Genomic DNA, 19,757 nt, shown 5'->3' on the forward strand with positions numbered 1-19,757 from the left:
TTTTTAATATAAACCTCCTCTCCTCTCCCACAAGAAAAGTTCTAAAAATATATTAAATTAATTTTCTTTTTTTTAAATATCTGCTTTAATATATTAAAATATGTAAAAAAAGAACAAGGGTAAAATTTGGAAATTGTTATCATTGGAATAAGTTGACAGTGGAACAAAAGATAGTGATCCCAAAAACGCTTGTTGTTTTGGTTGATAAGCAGCACAGTCTGTGATAATGTTTAAGTTGTAACTTCATCACTTTTCGTTTATATTTGAATTTAGAAAAATAGTTCAATTAATGCAATTCAAAAATGTCTGATGACGAAGACGGTGTACATAAATTGTCCGGATACAATCAAACTGAAGGCGGTCTGATCATTAAAAAAAAACCAAAACCTGCTGAACAGTTCGAGTTCAAAATACCTGACGTACCGAAAGGTTCATTGCTTGGGTTAGACAAATTGGCTGGTAAGTGGTCTGTTGACTATTGTAGTTTAACTTTGTAAATTATTTGATCGACAAATTTCATTACAAATGTACATCAATTTTTAGCTCAAAAACGGCTAGAAAGAGAATTGGAGAAAACCAAGAAATCGACTTTACATTCCTATACAGATAACGACGATGAAGGACAAGATGTTGAAGAAACAAATTTAAAAAACAATCTAAGACATAAGAACAAAAGCCGGTAAGAATTTAAAACTATATACAACAATTATTAGTTGTGTGATAAGTATTAATTTTTGTATTAAATTATAATGTATAGACATTATCGATCTGCTCATGAAGAAACTCCAACATACACTGGGGGGTTATCAAAACAAGCAATAGAAAAACAAGAAAGATTGAAAAAATCATACAACCGTGGTGTACATTATACAACTTCAGATTCTAAAGATAAGCGAAATCGTTATCGTGAGAGGAGGAGTAGTAAGTGATGATTGTTTCATTAACATTTTGAACTTGAATTATCATATTATAATTCTTTTGTAGGTGATAAAAGTGATAAATGGAATCGCCGAAATGAACCATATTACAAAAAACCCGAAAGAAGTGGAAACCGTGATTATAGATCCAGTAGAACACCATCTATTAGAAATAAAGATGAACCATTGACTCCTAATGTCAGACTTCGAGATACACCATCTAGGTGAGTTTTATATCATAGTATTTAAAAGGATAGGTAGGAGAGTGAAGGAACCTAGTATATTTTTAGAAATGCGTTAGTATTTAAAGTTAGTTTTCTGTAGCTGAATTGATTACATTAGTATTGATACAATAATTGTATATGAATTATTAATGCATGCATAGGCATACTAATAATTACTATTAATAAGTTAAATGGTTACATTTTAAAAACCTCCATCATATTTTTCTGTCTGCGTTTGCTTTTATTGAACAAGTTATGAGCATTTTGTTATGATACATGTTTTGTCAATTTTAAAATACTCATTACTTGTTTTCAAAATTAAAGTATCAAAAAAAACCTATGTATGGTCCTAAATAATATTCTTGCCTCTAATTTTAATAACTGATGAATTCACTAGGTATAGTATAACAGAGTAATAAAATGTATTATTCTGAACTTAAAATTTGCTGTTCTGCTTTAGTTAGACAGACTCATCACAATAACATACGTGGGTATAGCGTCTTCTTAGAACATAATATAAAATAAACATTTGGTTTATTACCATTTTTAGTTCTAACTAACTATCAATATGACTAATATGAGTAAAGTATGCGGCTTACCAATGTTTTGTGTTCTACTGCAGCTGGCATATCCGTATCATTAGGATTATTGTATTGCTTATTATTTTGAATTTCTTATGCCTAAATTTTATCTTTATATATATCTCAATCTTTTATAGGTAACAGTTGGTTTAGTATTATTTTTATCTCCCAGACAACTTTGTGAATCTAGAACTAGGTGCTAATACTCAAATAATTGAAAGCCTTTTGAGGACTCTCAGATTAAAAATAGTTAAAAGAACACTACACCCTCATGCGTTGTTTCTGTCCAACACGGGCATTAGCAAATCTAAGTACTGATTTCTTACTACAAATTACTTATCATTATTAATATAAGAGAAAATTTAGATATCATTAAATGTTTAGAGAAGAATATGAATAGGGCCTAAGAGAGTTTTTTTCTTATATTTATTTTAAACAAGTTATATGAAAAAAAAAAATATTCAAGTACTTGTACTTACTAAACGTATCTCGTAGAGTGCTGTCCACTGTTTGGCATTTCTGTTACCTAAGGAAAAATAGGATGTTAAAACTGGTGATTGTCTATGGATAAGTGGTAAGATCAATTTTCCCATAAAAAATAATACAAAAAATGTTTGTTACGGTTTAAATAAATTAAACATGGACCTAGTAATTAATTTTATTTTAAATACATTTTTTTTTCAATATTAAAAAAAACCTACCAACAAACCGTTTTCATTTGTAAATATTATTTGTATACATTTTCAAAAATAGAGCCAAGTGGTTTTTTTTTAATTTAAAATGATAACAATCTCTTATTTTTCAGAACTACTTGGGATGAAGATGATCATAATATGTCTTCATATAAATCATCTACTTGGGATATGCCTACACCGAAATCTAGTATTGATGATGATCCTACTAGAACACCTAGATTCACACCAGCGTATAAGTATAACAAGTGGGATAGTAATCGTGCTTCAGGAGCTACACCTAAACCTGGAAAAGGTATAATTCAAATGATTAGGTGTTCATTATAAAATTAATGATAAATAAATTAACTTTTATTTTATTTTAATTTGATACTTTTATTATCAGTAGTTATTTGTTGTAATATTGTTTGGCGATTTTTGTGAATAAGTATGACATTATATTATAATATTAAGACCAGTAAGTTGTATTTCATTACAGAAAATGATCTATTGTGGGCTAGTGAAACTGATCGCGATGAATGGGAAGAAGCCCAAAACCGATTAGACAGGCAGTGGTACAATTTAGATGAAGGAGTTGATGAAACTAATAACCCATTTAGTGATGTCAGTGAATCATATGCCAAAAAAAAAGAACAACAGTTAGCTCAGAGTAAAAAGAAACGAATGTCTGCACAACAAAGGCAAATTAATAAAGTATGTAAAATGCTATTGATAAATATTGTTATTATTTTATTAATTTATTTATATTTGTATACTATACATTTTAGGACAATGAACTGTGGGAACGTAATCGTATGTTGACCAGTGGTGTAGTCGTATCTGTTGACATAGACGAAGACTTTGATGAAGACAATGAAGCCAGAGTTCATCTATTGGTACATAATATTGTACCTCCATTTTTGGATGGCCGTATTGTATTCACTAAACAACCTGAGCCTGTTATACCGGTTAAAGATCCAACTTCTGATATAGCAATAGTTGCTAGAAAAGGTTCAATGTTGGTACGGACATTCAGGGAACAAAAAGAACGGAAACGTGCCCAAAAGAAACATTGGGAAGTAGCTGGCACTGCTATAGGAAACATAATGGGAGTAAAAAAAAAGGAAGACGATAAAGATGAAAGAATCGATGAAGAAGGAGAAACTGATTACAAAACTGACCAACAATTTGCTGAACATATTAAAAACACACCAGAAGCTAGTAGTGATTTTGCTAGAAAGAAGACATATGCACAGCAGAGACAATACTTGCCAGTGTTTGCGGCCAGGCAAGAGCTGTTAAATATCATCAGGGAGAATAACATTGTTATTGTTATTGGTGAGACTGGTAGTGGTAAGACCACTCAACTTACACAATATCTCCATGAAGAAGGATACAGCAAGTTTGGCATGATTGGCTGTACACAACCGAGAAGAGTTGCTGCCATGTCTGTGGCCAAACGAGTTTCAGATGAAATGAACACAAAACTTGGTGATGAAGTAGGATACGCTATTCGTTTTGAAGATTGTACTTCTGAAGTAAAATTAAAATACTTTTTAATCAATAATTCAACATCTTGATAAAAAATTTTTTGTCTTTCAGAAAACTGTCATAAAATATATGACTGATGGTATTTTACTCCGAGAATCACTGAGAGATCCAGACTTAGATAGTTACAGTGCTGTTATCATGGACGAAGCTCACGAGCGATCATTGAATACTGATGTTCTTTTTGGTCTCCTAAGAGAAGTAATGATCAAAAATATCATGCATTTAAATATTAAAACTTTCTGTACAGTGTGGGCTTTTATAAATTTAAACACATTTAAAATTTCCTAGGTAGTTACTAGACGTACAGATCTCAAATTGATTGTGACATCAGCTACAATGGATGCTTCTAAATTTTCTTTGTTTTTTGGTAATGTACCAACATTTAACATTGCTGGTCGAACTTTCCCTGTTGAAGTTATGTTTAGCAAAAATCCATGTGAAGACTATGTTGAAGCTGCTGTAAAACAAGCATTACAAATACATTTACAACCTCACGAAGGTCAGTTTAATTTTTGTTAGATTTCTTACATTGGTTTTGAATTATGTCGCAATTGATACCTAACAATTGTTATTGTTAATTAGGTGATATATTAATATTCATGCCTGGTCAAGAGGATATTGAAGTAACATGCGAAACCTTAGCTGAAAGATTAAACGAAATAGCTGATGCCCCTCAATTATTGGTGCTCCCAATTTACTCACAATTGCCTTCAGATTTACAGGCTAAAATATTTCAAAAGTCCAGTGATGGATTACGAAAATGTGTTGTTGCTACTAATATTGCAGAAACATCGTTGACAGGTAAAATTATATTTTTATTGAAATGTAAGATAAGTGTTTTTTAAAAAACACAACATATGCATTGTATGTTTAATACATTAATATTTAAACAAAATTTACAATACCATACATTTAAAAACTTTTAAAAGTTGATGTCTCCAAAAGCAATTTTTAGGGTTAAAAGAGCTTTATGGTGTATACTAAGAAATCACAACGCCCCCACATAGATATTTCTCTAACTGTTAGAATATGTACATAAAACCTAATCTTATATTAGACCAGTGGTTCTCAACCAGTGTGTCACAGCACAGTAGTGTGCCCCAAGAAATGTCATACGTGTGTAGGAGAGTGGTGATAACTAATGCCTTCCGCAAAGTTGTCAAGTGCGTGAGTGTGCCGTAAATGACAACTTGTGATGTATAATGGTGTGTCGTGAACCAATAAAGATTGAGAACCCCTGTATAGGACAGTAAAATAATATTAAGTGTTTAAATTTATGGAAAATACACCAAATTTCTTTTTGTTGTTATTTCAATATGTATAATAATATATATATTTTTTTAGTTAATATTGAAGTAGTATATTTTATATTTCTAGTATATCACCTTGTATTTTAAGTATACATCATCATAATCACTATTCCTTTTTATCATATTACAGTTGACGGAATTAAATTTGTTGTTGATACTGGTTACTGTAAAATGAAAGTTTATAATCCTCGAATTGGTATGGATGCATTGCAAATTTATCCAATCAGTCAAGCAAATGCTAATCAAAGAAGTGGTAGAGCTGGTCGTACAGGTCCTGGACAGTGTTATCGGTACATAAAGTTTTTTCTTTGAAATAAATTAATATAAGTTGTGCATAAATATTTTTAAATTTTTTAAATGTTAAGATTATACACCGAAAGACAATATAAAGACGATTTACTTATGGGCACAGTTCCTGAAATCCAAAGAACTAATCTAGCTAACACTGTGTTATTACTGAAATCATTAGGAGTTCAAGACTTACTGCAGTTTCATTTTATGGACCCTCCTCCACAAGTAATATAATTATTAATTTTACAATAGTTAATACATTATTATGATTTTCACTAATTCAACATTATGTATTTTAGGACAACATTTTAAATTCTTTATACCAATTGTGGGTACTAGGAGCCCTAGACAATACAGGAGAATTGACATCGCTTGGACGTCAAATGGCTGAATTTCCATTAGATCCTCCTCAGTGTAAAATGTTAATAGTGTCATCTGCAATGAACTGTACAGCTGATGTGCTGATCATTGGTAACAAATAATTTTAACTAAGTTAACACAGTCGATATGAACAAATAATTATTTTTACAGTTTCCATGTTATCTGTGCCTTCAATTTTCTATCGACCAAAAGGTCGGGAAGAAGATTCTGACAATGTCAGAGAAAAATTCCAAGTTCCCGAATCTGACCATTTAACAATGTTGAATGTTTATAACCAATGGAAGCAGAATAGGTATTTTATTATTGCTATTAGTTTATTATTTCTACAGACAATTTATATTAAAATATGCTTCAACAGTTATTCAGCATCATGGTGTAACGAACATTTTATTCATATAAAAGCTATGCGTAAAGTTCGTGAAGTGAGACAACAACTTAAAGACATTATGGTTCAACAGAAAATAGAAATTATATCCTGTGGCACGGATTGGGACATTATTCGCAAATGTATATGTTCAGGTAAGTGATTCAAAATAGTATTTTTTATTTTTATGAATTTTACATTGTATTAACTTGGTGTCATTCGTAAATTGTCTATAGCTTACTTCCACCAAGCAGCAAGATTAAAAGGTATTGGTGAATATGTAAATTGCCGTACGGGTATGCCTTGTCATTTGCATCCTACATCAGCTCTTTTTGGAATGGGCTTTACTCCTGACTATGTTGTATATCATGAACTCATAATGACTTCTAAGGTAATACACTGCAATTTTTTAAGCATAGTCGCTTATTTTTACGTTTAAATTATGCATAATATATTCAAATTATGATCTTTACATTTTTAAGAGTAGTTAAAAACAATATTTTTGAATACTTAGATCTTTCACAACATTATCTTGTGACATTGTGGCGATACCGACATTCGTTAACATGAACTTACATGCAAATTGTGAATTATATGATTTTTCTGAACATTTTGACATATTGTAATCAAAATTTGAATGTAATGTTCTTGAGTGATTCTTTTTTAAAATACAAAAAACAATAGTACATTTAAAATTAAATACTTTTTAATATTACAAAATGTTTATGGATTAATATTAACTCAATAATTTCCATAACCAAAACAAATAATATCCTTTTAATAGGCTAAATATTAGTATAAACCAAAAATTTGGAAGTACCCACGAATAATATTTTTTAATATTAACAAAATAACTGAAATCATTATTCTTGATTTTTATATGTAATTTTGTCCAAATTTGAAGTTAAAATGTCTGTAAAAAGAACTGTGTTTATATTATTATTTTTTTTTTTTTTGGTTTTCTAGTTACAGTATGAAATATTTATGAGAATTCTTGTTATAAATTTTAAATTCTTAACTATAAAAATGGAACATTTTATAAATTTTGTCAAAACTTAAAAAAAACGTGCCTATGGATTTCACAATTTTTGGTCAATTAAACAAAATTATATGACTGGATAGTTACTTTAACCACCTCCCCTTGTAATTCTACTTTACTTGAGTCTTATATGGTTATATCACATCTTATAAAACTTCACTTAGTAGGTCACTCCCTTTTTTAATTTAATTAGTTTTTACATCAAGTTATAAAAAATGTTTGTTTAAATAATATATGTGAATTGGATCTTATTTTTTAATTCACCGAATTAAACTCAATCATTATATTATAGGAATACATGCAAACTGTGACTGCTGTGGATGGCCACTGGTTGGCTGAGTTGGGTCCTATGTTCTTTACTGTTAAGGAAACTGGCAAATCAGGTTCAGCAAAAAGACAAACCATGGAAACGTTACAAGAAATGGAAGGATCTATGAGAGTAGCACAAGAAGAAATGAAAGCAAGAAAGCTCGAAGAAGAGCGTAAACAATTGGCCAGCATCAGAAAGTATACATATCACAATAATAATTATCATTAGCATACTATAAAACATGAAAAACTTATGGATTTCTTTTCTGATTTATAGAGTGGAAATCATTACTCCAGGGAAGTGGGAACCTGGTACCCCAACACGTCGCAAACAAGGAAATCTGGGGTTATAACTGTTTATTATTATTTTTTTTTTTTGTAAATCAGTTTGTAAAAATTGAATTTAACGATGCTAAAAATATATGTTTGTATATTATAGTCAAAAACTAATAAAGACGCCCATTTATTATAAAATATACATTTATATTTTGCTTAGCATATTATTTACATCATTCTGAAATGAGTTGCACAATTATCGAAATCATAACCTTCGTCCAGACTATTAAATTGCGTTTATTACAAAAATCTAGAAATAATAACTGAACAGTAAGGACAATAATTTTTTTACTGCCAATTACAATTTGTTATAATTCTGAGTATTCAATGTAATAAGAACAAAGAATATTGTATGTGTTGATACTGTACTACTATAGGCACATAATTTAAATCTGTTCATTACTTCTTTCTATATACTCTAACAAACAAACAAAATACATAAAAAATTAATTAATACTGACAAAAATCATTAATTTAAAACAAGAGAGCTTTGACTGCAGTACATCTGTCCTACAAACAGTACAACATAGAAAATGCATACCATTCTTTTTTGTTGGCTTTAATGTAAAAATATGTGGACTTACTAATTTAAAAGTCAAAACAATGTTTGAACGCGTTTTCTTTTTACAATATTCCAATTTTAAACAAATTATGAGCATTTTTAAATTAAAATACTTAAAACACACATAAATTGTTAAAAAATTTAAACTAAATGTCAACTTTTCACTTTGTTAATTGTAAAAACTTCAAAAACAAATTATGTGGTGTAACTACACTGATCGACATAGATACTACGTTGTATAATATTATACACAAATATTGCATCTATAATCTATTCTTAATAAAATTAATTTACTCAATGCCCAAACCCTTGAAAACTTGTAAATTTTATTATTATCAGACTAGAGAGCATAGGTATAATAGTATAAGTATAAAAAAATGAAATAAGCAGATATAATTTATACAAAATTAGTTGATTCAATTGCTAGCTGCTGAATGAAAATTGGATATTCACATTTAAATAATCTACCTTATCTACCAAACACAATATAGATATATTGTTGTATGTTTTATTGTTTTCTAATATTTATAATTTATCTTTCTATGTTAACGTACTATAAATATTTAATTGACCTATGTAGAATTTTTATATGATTATTATTGTACATATTTGTTAAAATTAATAGTCTTATGTATTTATGTCAGAATAGTGACGAAAGATAAAATAAACTGTGGATTAGTTGGCTGCAAGAGAATTTGAAGAGCATTATAAACAACTTGACATCAAGCAATAAACAGCATCAGAAAGTAAACATATCACATATTATAGAAAAATAATTATCATTAATAGTTAATTATAAAGTTTAAATCATAACTGGTAATAAGGCAACTCATCAATAACTTCGGAATTTATAATGTAGAATATATATTTTTTTTAAATTTCACTTTAATGAATCAAAGAAAAATTAAAAAATTAAAATGCTAAAAATATATGCTTGTATATTACGGTCAAAACTAAAATACATGCCCACATATATTATGCGTGCAGCTGTAAACAGCTTTAACAGCTGTTAATTTGTATTTAATTTACATAAAAAGTATAATACATTATATACTTTAAAAATATATATAAGTATATTTATAAATTTAAATATTGCTTAGCATATTATTTACATCATTCTAAAATAATAGTTGCACAATTACATACATAGTATACCTTGATTTAAGATCCGGACTATTGAGATGCGTTCAATGTGAAAATTTAAAATTAATGACTAAACAGTTGGGACATTTATTATTGGAACTTATATTATATCCCTGCCACTATGCCGTATAAAAATGATCATCCCAACAACAGGTGATCGTCTGTTGTTCTATCATTTTTTGTATACCTTTTTATACTTAAAATAAAAGTAAAAAATATTAATATAGGTATTATTTACAATTAATAGTAGCATAGTTAATAACTAAGACTTGATAATATTACACCTAAATAAACACAAACAAATTAGCAGAATTTCCTATAAATCCTTAAATACCACACATGTTGTTTCAACGATATGTTTTTCTCGTCAAAATGTAATGTCTATATTCATTATAATGGGAAATAACTCATTAGGTACAACTATTTTTTACAATATTTAAAAATAAGTTAATTATGTTTGCAAGATAGGTATGCACTCAAAAATACACGTAAAATATAGCAAAAATATAACATACCAACATGATTAAAATAGAACAAAATGCAATTTCCTTTTAGCTGTATTTGCCCTTTTACCATAGTTAGATGACTTTCTAAATTAACCTTCAAGTAAGATATTGGGGGGAAGAGTTCTATCGATAATGAATATTGAAATTTTAGATTCAAAACTGCAAACCGGGGGTTACACATTTCATAAGGCTTAATGGCAGGGAGATAATAAACAAATACCCAAAAACTATTTCATCAAGTACAAATTGTAATAATTTTTGCACTTTAAATTAAGCTAGATGGGAAGAACAATAGATATGTGCAGTGTCATAGTTTAAGTCTGTTATTTCTATACTCTAATAAGCTATAAAATATAATACTTTTATACTATTAATACTAATAATAAACGTTAATTTAAAATAAAACAACTTTGTAAAATATTTACAATTATAAATCAAAATCTAATTACATTTGGTGTAAATATTTTAATTTCATAAAAAATACATTATATTGGGAACTTGTGACGCTTAAACATTTTTAACAATTAATTTTTTAACAATATATATTTTATATAAAAAAAATAATTGGTTAAATATTGATTTATGAAAATTACAAAAATTCTAATTTTCTAATAATATATCTCATTTAATAATATTACATGTTGTCCGTATTATACTAGTGTTCAATTTTGAATAAGTTTTTAGATTTATAAACAATATTTAAAATTAATTTAAAACTATAAAGCAACAATAAATTACAATTATTTGCCATTTTTAAAAAACAATTTATTATATACATAGAAACTAATATTTATCTACACTTCATATCATTTTCACCACAAGAAACTGTAAATAATCAATAGTTGATGATGCTATTATACAGTTTACTAATAATAATGATGATAATGAGTGAACACGTTCCTTTTTATCCATATTTATCTACGTGTTACGTATCAGCATGTACTACACTGTGTTTTTTTAAATACTCTTGATTGAGAAATGATTTACCACATTGGTGGCAAACAGCAGATGAGAAATTTACACGATCATGTGTGGCATAATGACGTCTCAATGAAGCTAGTTTCAAAAACGACTTGTTGCAAACCGTGCACTCGAAAGGTTTTACACCTGAATGTATCATCACATGATTCTTCAGATGAGATGTACTCTTGAATCTTTTTAAACAAATGTCACAACGATGAGGCCGCGATTCAGTATGAGAAGCCTTATGTGCAATCAAAAACGACTCTTGAATGAAGGTTTTGTTGCACACATCACACCTGTGCACTGATCTGTGATTTGAATGCATGATAGCATGCTCCTGTAAATGAAGTGCGTGATTAAAAGTAGCACCACATTCTTTGCATGAGTACTTAGGTTCAGCATGCCCGCTATTGTTGGTACAATTTCCTGATATTATATGTTCATTGAGTTGTTCATATGAGAAAAATGACATGCAACACGATGGACATTGATGTTGCAAAGCGAGTTTTTGATCATCTTTAGAGTGGGTCAACGAATGTTTTTTCAAATTTGACGAGTCAGCAAAGGCCAAGCCACATACATCACATGCAAATGGACGGCAACCAGTATGTGTAAGCATATGACGTTTGACATCTGATGGACGAGTGAATCCTTTGTTGCAAATACGACAAGGAAATGGTTTTCGACCAGTATGAGTTATCATATGAGCTTTAAGGTTACTTTGATTTGTAAATGTAGCTTCACATTTGACACATGAAAATGGTTTTTCTCTTGAGTGTACCAATTTATGTCTCTGTAATTCTGAAGGTTTGCTAAACGCTTTATCACAAGATGTACATGGATATGGCAAACCTCCATTATGGATCATCGAATGCACTTTTAAATTGTAATTAGTAATAAATGACATGGAGCAAACTTGACATACAAATGGACGTTCACCGGTATGAATCATCATGTGGCGTTCTAAATCAGATGGTCGTCGAAAAGATTTTTCACACATAGTACACGGATGTGGTTTTGCTTTAGAACTTGCTATTAAGTGCCCACACAAATTACTGGAATAGGTAAATGTCATGTTACAAGTTTTACAGTGCAATGGTCGTTCACCAGTATGCACGCTTGAATGTCGTTGCAGGCAAGATGGCTTTAAAAAACTCTTATCACATTCAGTACATGTATATACAGCACTCCCCGTATGTTTCATGATGTGAAGTTTTAAATCGCTTTTATTTGCGACGGACACACCACATTGATCACAAACAAAAGGAGGATTTTCTGTATGAATTGTCATATGACGAAACAATCGGTAACTCGAAGGAAATTTCTTATCACATCTAAGGAAAAAAAATACAATTTATAATATAGCAAAACCAAAAATGTATAAGATATATTTTAAATAAAAAACATACTTTTGACAAGTGTGTAGTTTCTGGCGAGAGTGAATTTGAGCATGATCTTTTAATGATTGATCATCAGAAAAAACCAATCCACAAACTTCACAATGATGTAACTTGATATTGCGATGAATAACTAAATGTGCACTCAATGCATTTGCCTTATCAAATTTTTCTCCACAAACGGTACACAAAAATTTACAATCAACATTTTGACCATCTTCATGAGACACCTCATGAGATTTTAAGGCATTAACATCTGAAAATCGTTTGCCACATTTTTGACATTGTAGTTCATCCATAGGGTTAGGTCGCATAAGACTTTGACAGTTTGCCACAGCTTCATTGGCCATGTCAATTGCAATATTCTTTTCTTCAGCAATATAAATTTCTGTTGTACCGTCTTGATTAGATAAATCGACATTTTCAATTTTTAAATTATTTATTTGGATTTGTCCAGATACACTTATTGCTTCTTGACCATTGATTATTTTTGCTAAGCTTTCTACAGTCATTGTCCCCACTTCTTCTTGATCCAACAATAGATGGGCTAAATCCTGTCATTTTAAAATAACTTTTATTAGAATAAAATAACTTGAATAATATTAAATTAAGATTAAAAAACTGTATAGTTTGAAGTACATCAAATTAAAAATAATCAACTAATAAAGCTAAAACAAAGTTAAAAAATAAATTGCTTACTCCATTTAAACCTTGAACAAATATTCCATAACCAATATTTTCATGCACCCTGAAACATTAATACACTTGAGCTTCAATACAAATTGTATGTTTATATTCATTTGTATAAATTATACTTATCATAATAGCTAGGAATAACTTATCAACAATCATTAAATTGAAATTCAGAACAAGATTAAAAAAATGAATGGATAATAGATACTGACATTGATGTGTATAGTGATATATACATACATTAAGTATTGTTAAGTATTTTAAAAACACAATTTTTAATACTAATTATTTTTGTTGGTTATTACTATCAATCTATCTTTAAAACTATATGATTAATACCTCAGATTGAGTAACAATTATTAAAATATTTTTTTGTCCACAGAAGTTTTAACATAAAAAGTATCTAACAATTAAAAGAATATTTGAATGGACTAATAAGTAATAAAAATGTGTTCTGTAAGCCAGCATGTGACATTACATTAACAAATACAAAGTAAGTCACTTGGACATTTACATATCTCACAATAACCTAGACAACTACTTAAATAAAATCACTTATCAAAGAGACAATTGATTATTTAATTATTGTATCAAACTATGATGCAATAGTGCCGCAACTTCTTGTCAACTCAGATTTTATAACATTTATTTTGGATGCTTTTAATTTTTAAACCAAAATAATAAACTTTCTTAAGTTCCTATAACCCATTAATACCATTATTATTTTATCTTATCATTTTAGATATGAAGTGGGATATAAAGTTTGTACCTACTCAATGAAATTTTATACTACCTTTAAAATATATATATATATACTATAAATGTTAACTGGTATTTACCATAACTGTTTTATTAAGTAGCCAATAAGTAGATTCCAGTAACAAAACTGAGACACTAACATTAAAAAAAAAAAAATTTATGGACCTACCTAATTGGAACCAAAGCTAAAAAAAAAATATTAAGGTTTCAAGCTCAGCATTAAGTGTACATTTAGTGAATTATGTACGTATAAGCTTATAAAAAATATTTAGTAAAAATGTATCAACTAATCAAAACAATTAGATTAGATTCTAAAATTGAATACAATTTTAAAATACCTACACAACATGTCTGTTATTAGATATTCAGTTTATTCTGCATGAATAATATTTAGTATTTTTATTAACTTTACATACGTTTAACAAAAAATATTAGTTATTTTAAGAATTTTTAGCAACACTACTAAAATTTGAAAATACTCATTTTCATGTTTTGATACACGTGTCCAGAGCTCCAAATTTATTAATTTTGATAAAAAAAACTGAAGAAGGTATTGCCAATTAGTTAATTTCAATATTTGTGAACTGAAGATCCTTATTAAAGATTCCAGCAGCTAAGCATACCATAACTGTACCAACATGTCTCAAAAAATAAATAGAGAGCAGGCACATTTTCTCAAAAAAATAATTTATCATTACACTCTTGTGTCATTCATTCCATGTAAAGGCCACTAAGATATATATCTAAAAGTTGTCTAACTTTAGTTAGGTATGTTCAACAGTTGATTGTACTTTTTAGTTCAAGTATACCACAATTAAGTATTTAAAAAGATGAATTAGAAGTATTGTTGCATTCATAATTATGTGATTGTGATCGAGCCATATGATGCAGTTTGCTAAGTTGTAAAATAATTAACAACGAGGTTATAAATGAACTAGATTCTACATTTCTAGAAGAATGTAATAGTGAAATGAAATGAATACAAATATATTTTACAAGGTACATTTAAAGCTGTTGTTTTATTTAATTTTTGATACAGAATGTTCAAATGTTAATCTAAGTAATTTTATCATACAAAAGAGACATTTTTTTAATGAAGAATTCGATCTTATATAAAATTAAAAGATTTGAAATCATTTAAAAAAGGTCTACAACTGATCAACTATCAAGAACTTTTTGACTCACTCGTCTATTCACTGAGTACACTTTGAACATCACTATCAACTTTGATGACATAATTAATAAATTTGTTTATCAGAAAGCACACACAACTCAAACTTAAAATCAAACATTCAAAGTTGCATTTTAAAAAATAAAAGAACTTGTAGGTATTTAATTGAAATATTTTATTGTAATTAATTAACTAATAGTAAATATTTGTAAAATGCACATTTAGCATTTATTTTATATTATTATTTTATTCAGTTAAATATACTAGAATACTTGAAAATATAATTAGGGCAAGAGTAAAAAGGCCCAAGATTTGATGTGGGTGGACCTGCATATGTTTATAATAAAAAAAAATTAAGAAATTTACCGTCGATCATCTGTAGTTTCAACAGTGGCTCCTTGGACAGTGACCAAACGTTTTTCACCAGATTTTTCTGTTACAACAATTTCCACGCTTCCGTTCATTTCTGAAATTTAAAAACATATTTAGGTTAGTATTGATTAATATGGATAGTAAATTCACAAAAATAAATATGAAACTTTTAAGTGTTTATATAAGGTAATATGACAAGCAAAAAACTACCTTTTTTTAAAAATATTCTTTAAGTTTATGCATTAAGAACCCCGTGATTACGGGGAAGTTATTGGTAGGTGCACAGCACTAACGTAAAATTCGGCTGACTGATTATTCTCTTTTGAGACAAAGTATACATCAATTATTTACTTGTAGGTTATACAAGTTTAGGATTTCAAAATGACAAACATTTATTGCTAAAAATGAATATTGTTGAACAATAAATGTACAATTAATCAATTAGGGACATTTTGAAAATCAAATCTGAATTTCCCATGAATGTTACACTGTACAACTATACAGGACAAGGGTTAGAGCTTAAAGGATATTATGTCAGGTCTGCATTTCACACAATCTTCTAACCTCCTATGTGCTTCTCACATACATTTAAAATGAGGCACTTGCACAATTATTCAAGTATAAGATATATTAGGTACTTACCTACAAATAAGCTGATTTAATAACCCTTTTAGTACCTACCTAAGAAATGTAAAATTATGTACCTTTGTAACTAACCGTTTATTTTTTTAAATGAATTACCACTAATTACGTGTAACAAAACATGCCTACATTGGTGGCACAATGGCCAAGTATAAACAAGTAAAATAACAGAAATACTCTAAATACTGTATGGGTAGGTATATTTTTCACTCTCAAATTTTTTATGTTCTGAATAAGTATCAAATCGCAAGTATAATTAAAAAATTCCTGTTGAATTGAATTAGTCTCCAATGATTATCCCCAAGGAAAAATATAGGTATTGTAAATTGTATGGATGGGCAATTTCTGGAAATGCAATTTAATTGTAAGTACATAATGCAATGCCACTGGCGGAACTAAAATCCAGCAGAGATGAACAACCTGTGGATATTAATATTAACACATTTCTACGGTTCCAAAAACATGACACTATTTTCCTTAGCCCTTAACTACAAAACTACAGAGGACTAAACACATAATAATTAATATGTATTTACTTTCTGATATTATGACGTCGTTTCGAAGTTAATTTAATGTTATCCGTGAGCAGATGTCTTCAAATCATCAATGTCTAGAAGTCCAACCGCACATCGGACCCAATGCAATCGCCACGGTCGAACGGTTTTCTCTGACGAATGTCGATGGAATTATCACGACCGGACACACAACAGACGGGTCTAAGCAGTAAGTAGGCAGGCTTAGGGTACGTTAATTATTGTTGTCGATGTCACGCACACTCATAAACAATAACAATAATCGTTCGATATCACGGTAATGCCAAAATTAATAAACAACAAAGTTTTTAGATTTCTCCATTATTACGTTTCATCAACACTAATATTATTATTATTATTATTATTATTATTATTATTACTATTATTATTATTGTTGTACTCTATTCTATTTTATTATTAATAATATAATACGATGATCATCATCATATGATGATAGTGTTCAATAGTTCGACGAGATGATAAATGATAATATCACAAAAAAACCCGACGGCGAAAAAAACATAAAAAACCATTATGTATATAATATGCGTGTTGTAATATTATTATTATTATTATTTTGGTCGGGGGGCGAACGTCTTGGCGATTGGTGTAAAACGCAAACGGACGGGACCACTACACCAGTGTCGCGCACACGGGGCTCCCCAACCCTTGTCGGTTGGCGGCACTGATTCCATTGTCCGGACGGCCGTTTCGGCGCGGCGGTGAGTTTGAGACTTTTACTTTGCACCAAGGACAAACCGGTCGTCCTCAGGTCGTGACGAGCTCTTTTTGTTTTTATTTTTCGTCCACCCGCGAAAAGAATTTTGAAAAATCGATTAATTTTTTTTTTCTCGCGGTGTTCCCACACCCCCAACCCCGCCAGCTGTCCCCGTTGACGTCCATCACATCATGACATAACAGCAGGTATAATACATATACAATAACATAATGGGGCAGAACACGCAACGGCAAACTTATAATCACGAATTACGCGTTTTTTTTTTTTTGTGCGTGTCTCGAGCGTTGTACCTATATATAATATATATATATATAATATTTAGTCGTATAGAAGGTACTTGGTAGCAGTTCTGGTACGCTGCATTGCCTGCTACCAAGGTATATACTCGTGTCTATGTTACCTACCTACCTACTATGGTATTACACCGACGATCGTTATTCACACGCACCCGACCATATAATATTTTCGACACGCGGATATAATAATATTATGTATTATAATATGGGCGATATTAACGCGGTCGGTACACCGCAATCATAAAATATTTTAAAATACGCTAATTTCATGCCGTATTATATATAGGTACGTAGGTATCTATATGAGATATAGATATATGCTGGCGGTCGTGTGTGTAGGTAATCGTAAATGTGTATAGAATGTTATTTCAATAGGTGTAATACCGCAGCAGCTGTATAGTCGTAGCCCGTAGGTATAAATATATGGTCAAGGCCGTTATTGTGCGTGTGGTGGGGGTGGAGAAGGGAGTCGTCCAGAAGTTTGGATTCCCCCCACGGAATTTTAAAAGTAAAAAAAAATTTAGCATCGAATACGTTTATTGCACTAACAATAATCTTAAGTAATGAAGAGTTTTTATATTATGAACGTAGATTTAGGCAAACGACGAGTCCAGTACTTATGGGCATTAAAAAAATTTTAGACCCTCCTCCCCTCTGAAATTGGTTTTCAGTTACTGCCTTGTAGATGGTATAGTTGGCATACGAGTTCGAGCAAATCAGACATTTGGACGCATGTATAATCACCGAAGTTGACAGGACGAGATGGAACCTATAATTAATGTATATATTATATAATATTATATAATAACTATTTTATTTTCTGTAACCAATGGCAACAATATTGAATGAATAAATAAAAAATTACAGTTTTTTGTGAGTCAACAATATTTAACAATTATTTGTGTTGAAACTTGAAAAGTAAAAAGTACCAAAGTAACTTATGCTGTTACGGATCTTACTAAACCTATATTAATGAATGTTTTATGAAAATCGGTCTAAAACTAGATTTACTTGATATCATCTGTTTTAGGCCTTTGATTTTGTACAGTAGGTAGTTATAATTTATTAATTATAGCTGATTATGCACGGCGTTGCCCATGGTCCATGGGGTGGTTACAAATTAAATAACACCTGTGATTTTTTCCAATTAAACTCTGTTTAGGTAATGCAAACTACACATATTTTTAATACATTTTGGAAAAGTATAAAATACTGGTCTAAAATTATATTCAATTATCTATAATTTACAAAATTTCAAAACCACGAGTTCTATATTTGCCGTGGAATGCTTACAGCGACACACATACAAGATTTTTCTTTTATTAATTTACTCTGATAAGTAGCTGTACGCCTGTACATTAGAATAACATTTTTATTTCCCGTTTGAACCTATGATCAGTGTGATATCATCGTCAGTTTTCAAGATTTTAATCTTGTCTTTATATGATATTATGATTAAAGTTAAAAAAAATCGAATCAAACATGGATTTGAATTGAGGGTTTAAATTGCGCAGCAGTATTGTCATTAGATGACTATATATATGTTCAGTAAAACGTGTTTTATTCGGTCTTGGTGTAGAACATTTTGAAGAATATGTATTCTATTTGACCTTAACCTAAATTAATAAATATGTATATGTATTATGTTTCATTAATTAATATTGTAAATCTTTTTTCGGTTTAAGATGATATCAGTGTTCTATTTGTTTTCTCTCTCTGACTGACTTGTATCATAGCAAATTTGCGAACAGCCTATCCAATTGAATGTGGTTAACTTTAATATTAGAATTAATTTACCTTTTATGAAACTTAAAGGTGAGAATGAATTGGGGTCTTGGGCACTTATATAGTTATATCTGGTATTTTATTGATAGGTAACTTAATTTTTAAGTGAGATAAGATCAGTTATAGTCTAAGTATAAGTTTATGAGGAGCCTTAGATAATATTCTTATTATTTTGATAAGTGAATTCACTCCATATAATATTAATGTTAGACAATGCTATCT

General features: G+C 29.4%; 2 protein-coding genes across 2 annotated transcripts; one reads left to right on the forward strand and one right to left on the reverse strand.

Annotated features, from left to right (window-relative positions):
• The first annotated feature begins 216 nt into the window (after positions 1–216).
• Positions 217–8,028, forward strand: LOC111033827 (pre-mRNA-splicing factor ATP-dependent RNA helicase PRP16). The gene is made up of 18 exons (XM_022314753.1): positions 217–459; positions 544–679; positions 758–921; positions 985–1,141; positions 2,528–2,709; positions 2,893–3,107; positions 3,182–3,931; positions 3,996–4,142; positions 4,233–4,443; positions 4,527–4,745; positions 5,385–5,544; positions 5,620–5,770; positions 5,845–6,016; positions 6,077–6,218; positions 6,285–6,445; positions 6,527–6,681; positions 7,622–7,836; positions 7,916–8,028. Exons 1-18 carry the CDS (start codon positions 303–305, stop codon positions 7,989–7,991), a joined length of 3,570 nt encoding a protein of 1,189 aa, XP_022170445.1. The 5' UTR covers positions 217–302; the 3' UTR covers positions 7,992–8,028.
• A 2,719-nt stretch (positions 8,029–10,747) lies between these two features.
• Positions 10,748–17,244, reverse strand: LOC111033831 (zinc finger protein 883-like). Its single transcript, XM_022314761.1, has 5 exons — positions 16,719–17,244; positions 15,535–15,634; positions 13,245–13,293; positions 12,558–13,099; positions 10,748–12,482 (listed from the first exon to the last, which is right to left on the reverse strand). Exons 2-5 carry the CDS (start codon positions 15,630–15,632, stop codon positions 11,111–11,113), a joined length of 2,061 nt encoding a protein of 686 aa, XP_022170453.1. The 5' UTR covers positions 15,633–15,634; positions 16,719–17,244; the 3' UTR covers positions 10,748–11,110.
• Positions 17,245–19,757: the final 2,513 nt, after the last annotated feature.

The sequence above is a fragment of the Myzus persicae genome, unplaced genomic scaffold (assembly GCF_001856785.1).
Source record: "Myzus persicae strain clone G006 unplaced genomic scaffold, MPER_G0061.0, whole genome shotgun sequence".
NCBI classification, from domain to species: domain Eukaryota; kingdom Metazoa; phylum Arthropoda; class Insecta; order Hemiptera; family Aphididae; genus Myzus; species Myzus persicae.

What these genes read in the sequence shown, in the direction of transcription:
- LOC111033827 (XM_022314753.1), top strand. Translation starts at nt 303, where the DNA reads ATGTCTGATGACGAAGACGGTGTACATAAATTGTCCGGATACAATCAA. An exon ending in AACAAAGGCAAATTAATAAA is followed by an intron (nt 3,108 to 3,181) that starts GTATGTAAAATG and finishes TATACATTTTAG; the next exon opens with GACAATGAACTGTGGGAACG. An exon ending in AACTCATAATGACTTCTAAG is followed by an intron (nt 6,682 to 7,621) that starts GTAATACACTGC and finishes ATTATATTATAG; the next exon opens with GAATACATGCAAACTGTGAC.
- LOC111033831 (XM_022314761.1), bottom strand. Translation starts at nt 15,632, where the DNA reads ATGAACGGAAGCGTGGAAATTGTTGTAACAGAAAAATCTGGTGAAAAA. An exon ending in GAAACTACAGATGATCGACG is followed by an intron (nt 13,294 to 15,534) that starts GTAAATTTCTTA and finishes TTAATGTTTCAG; the next exon opens with GGTGCATGAAAATATTGGTT. An exon ending in TTGTTCAAGGTTTAAATGGA is followed by an intron (nt 13,100 to 13,244) that starts GTAAGCAATTTA and finishes TTAAAATGACAG; the next exon opens with GATTTAGCCCATCTATTGTT.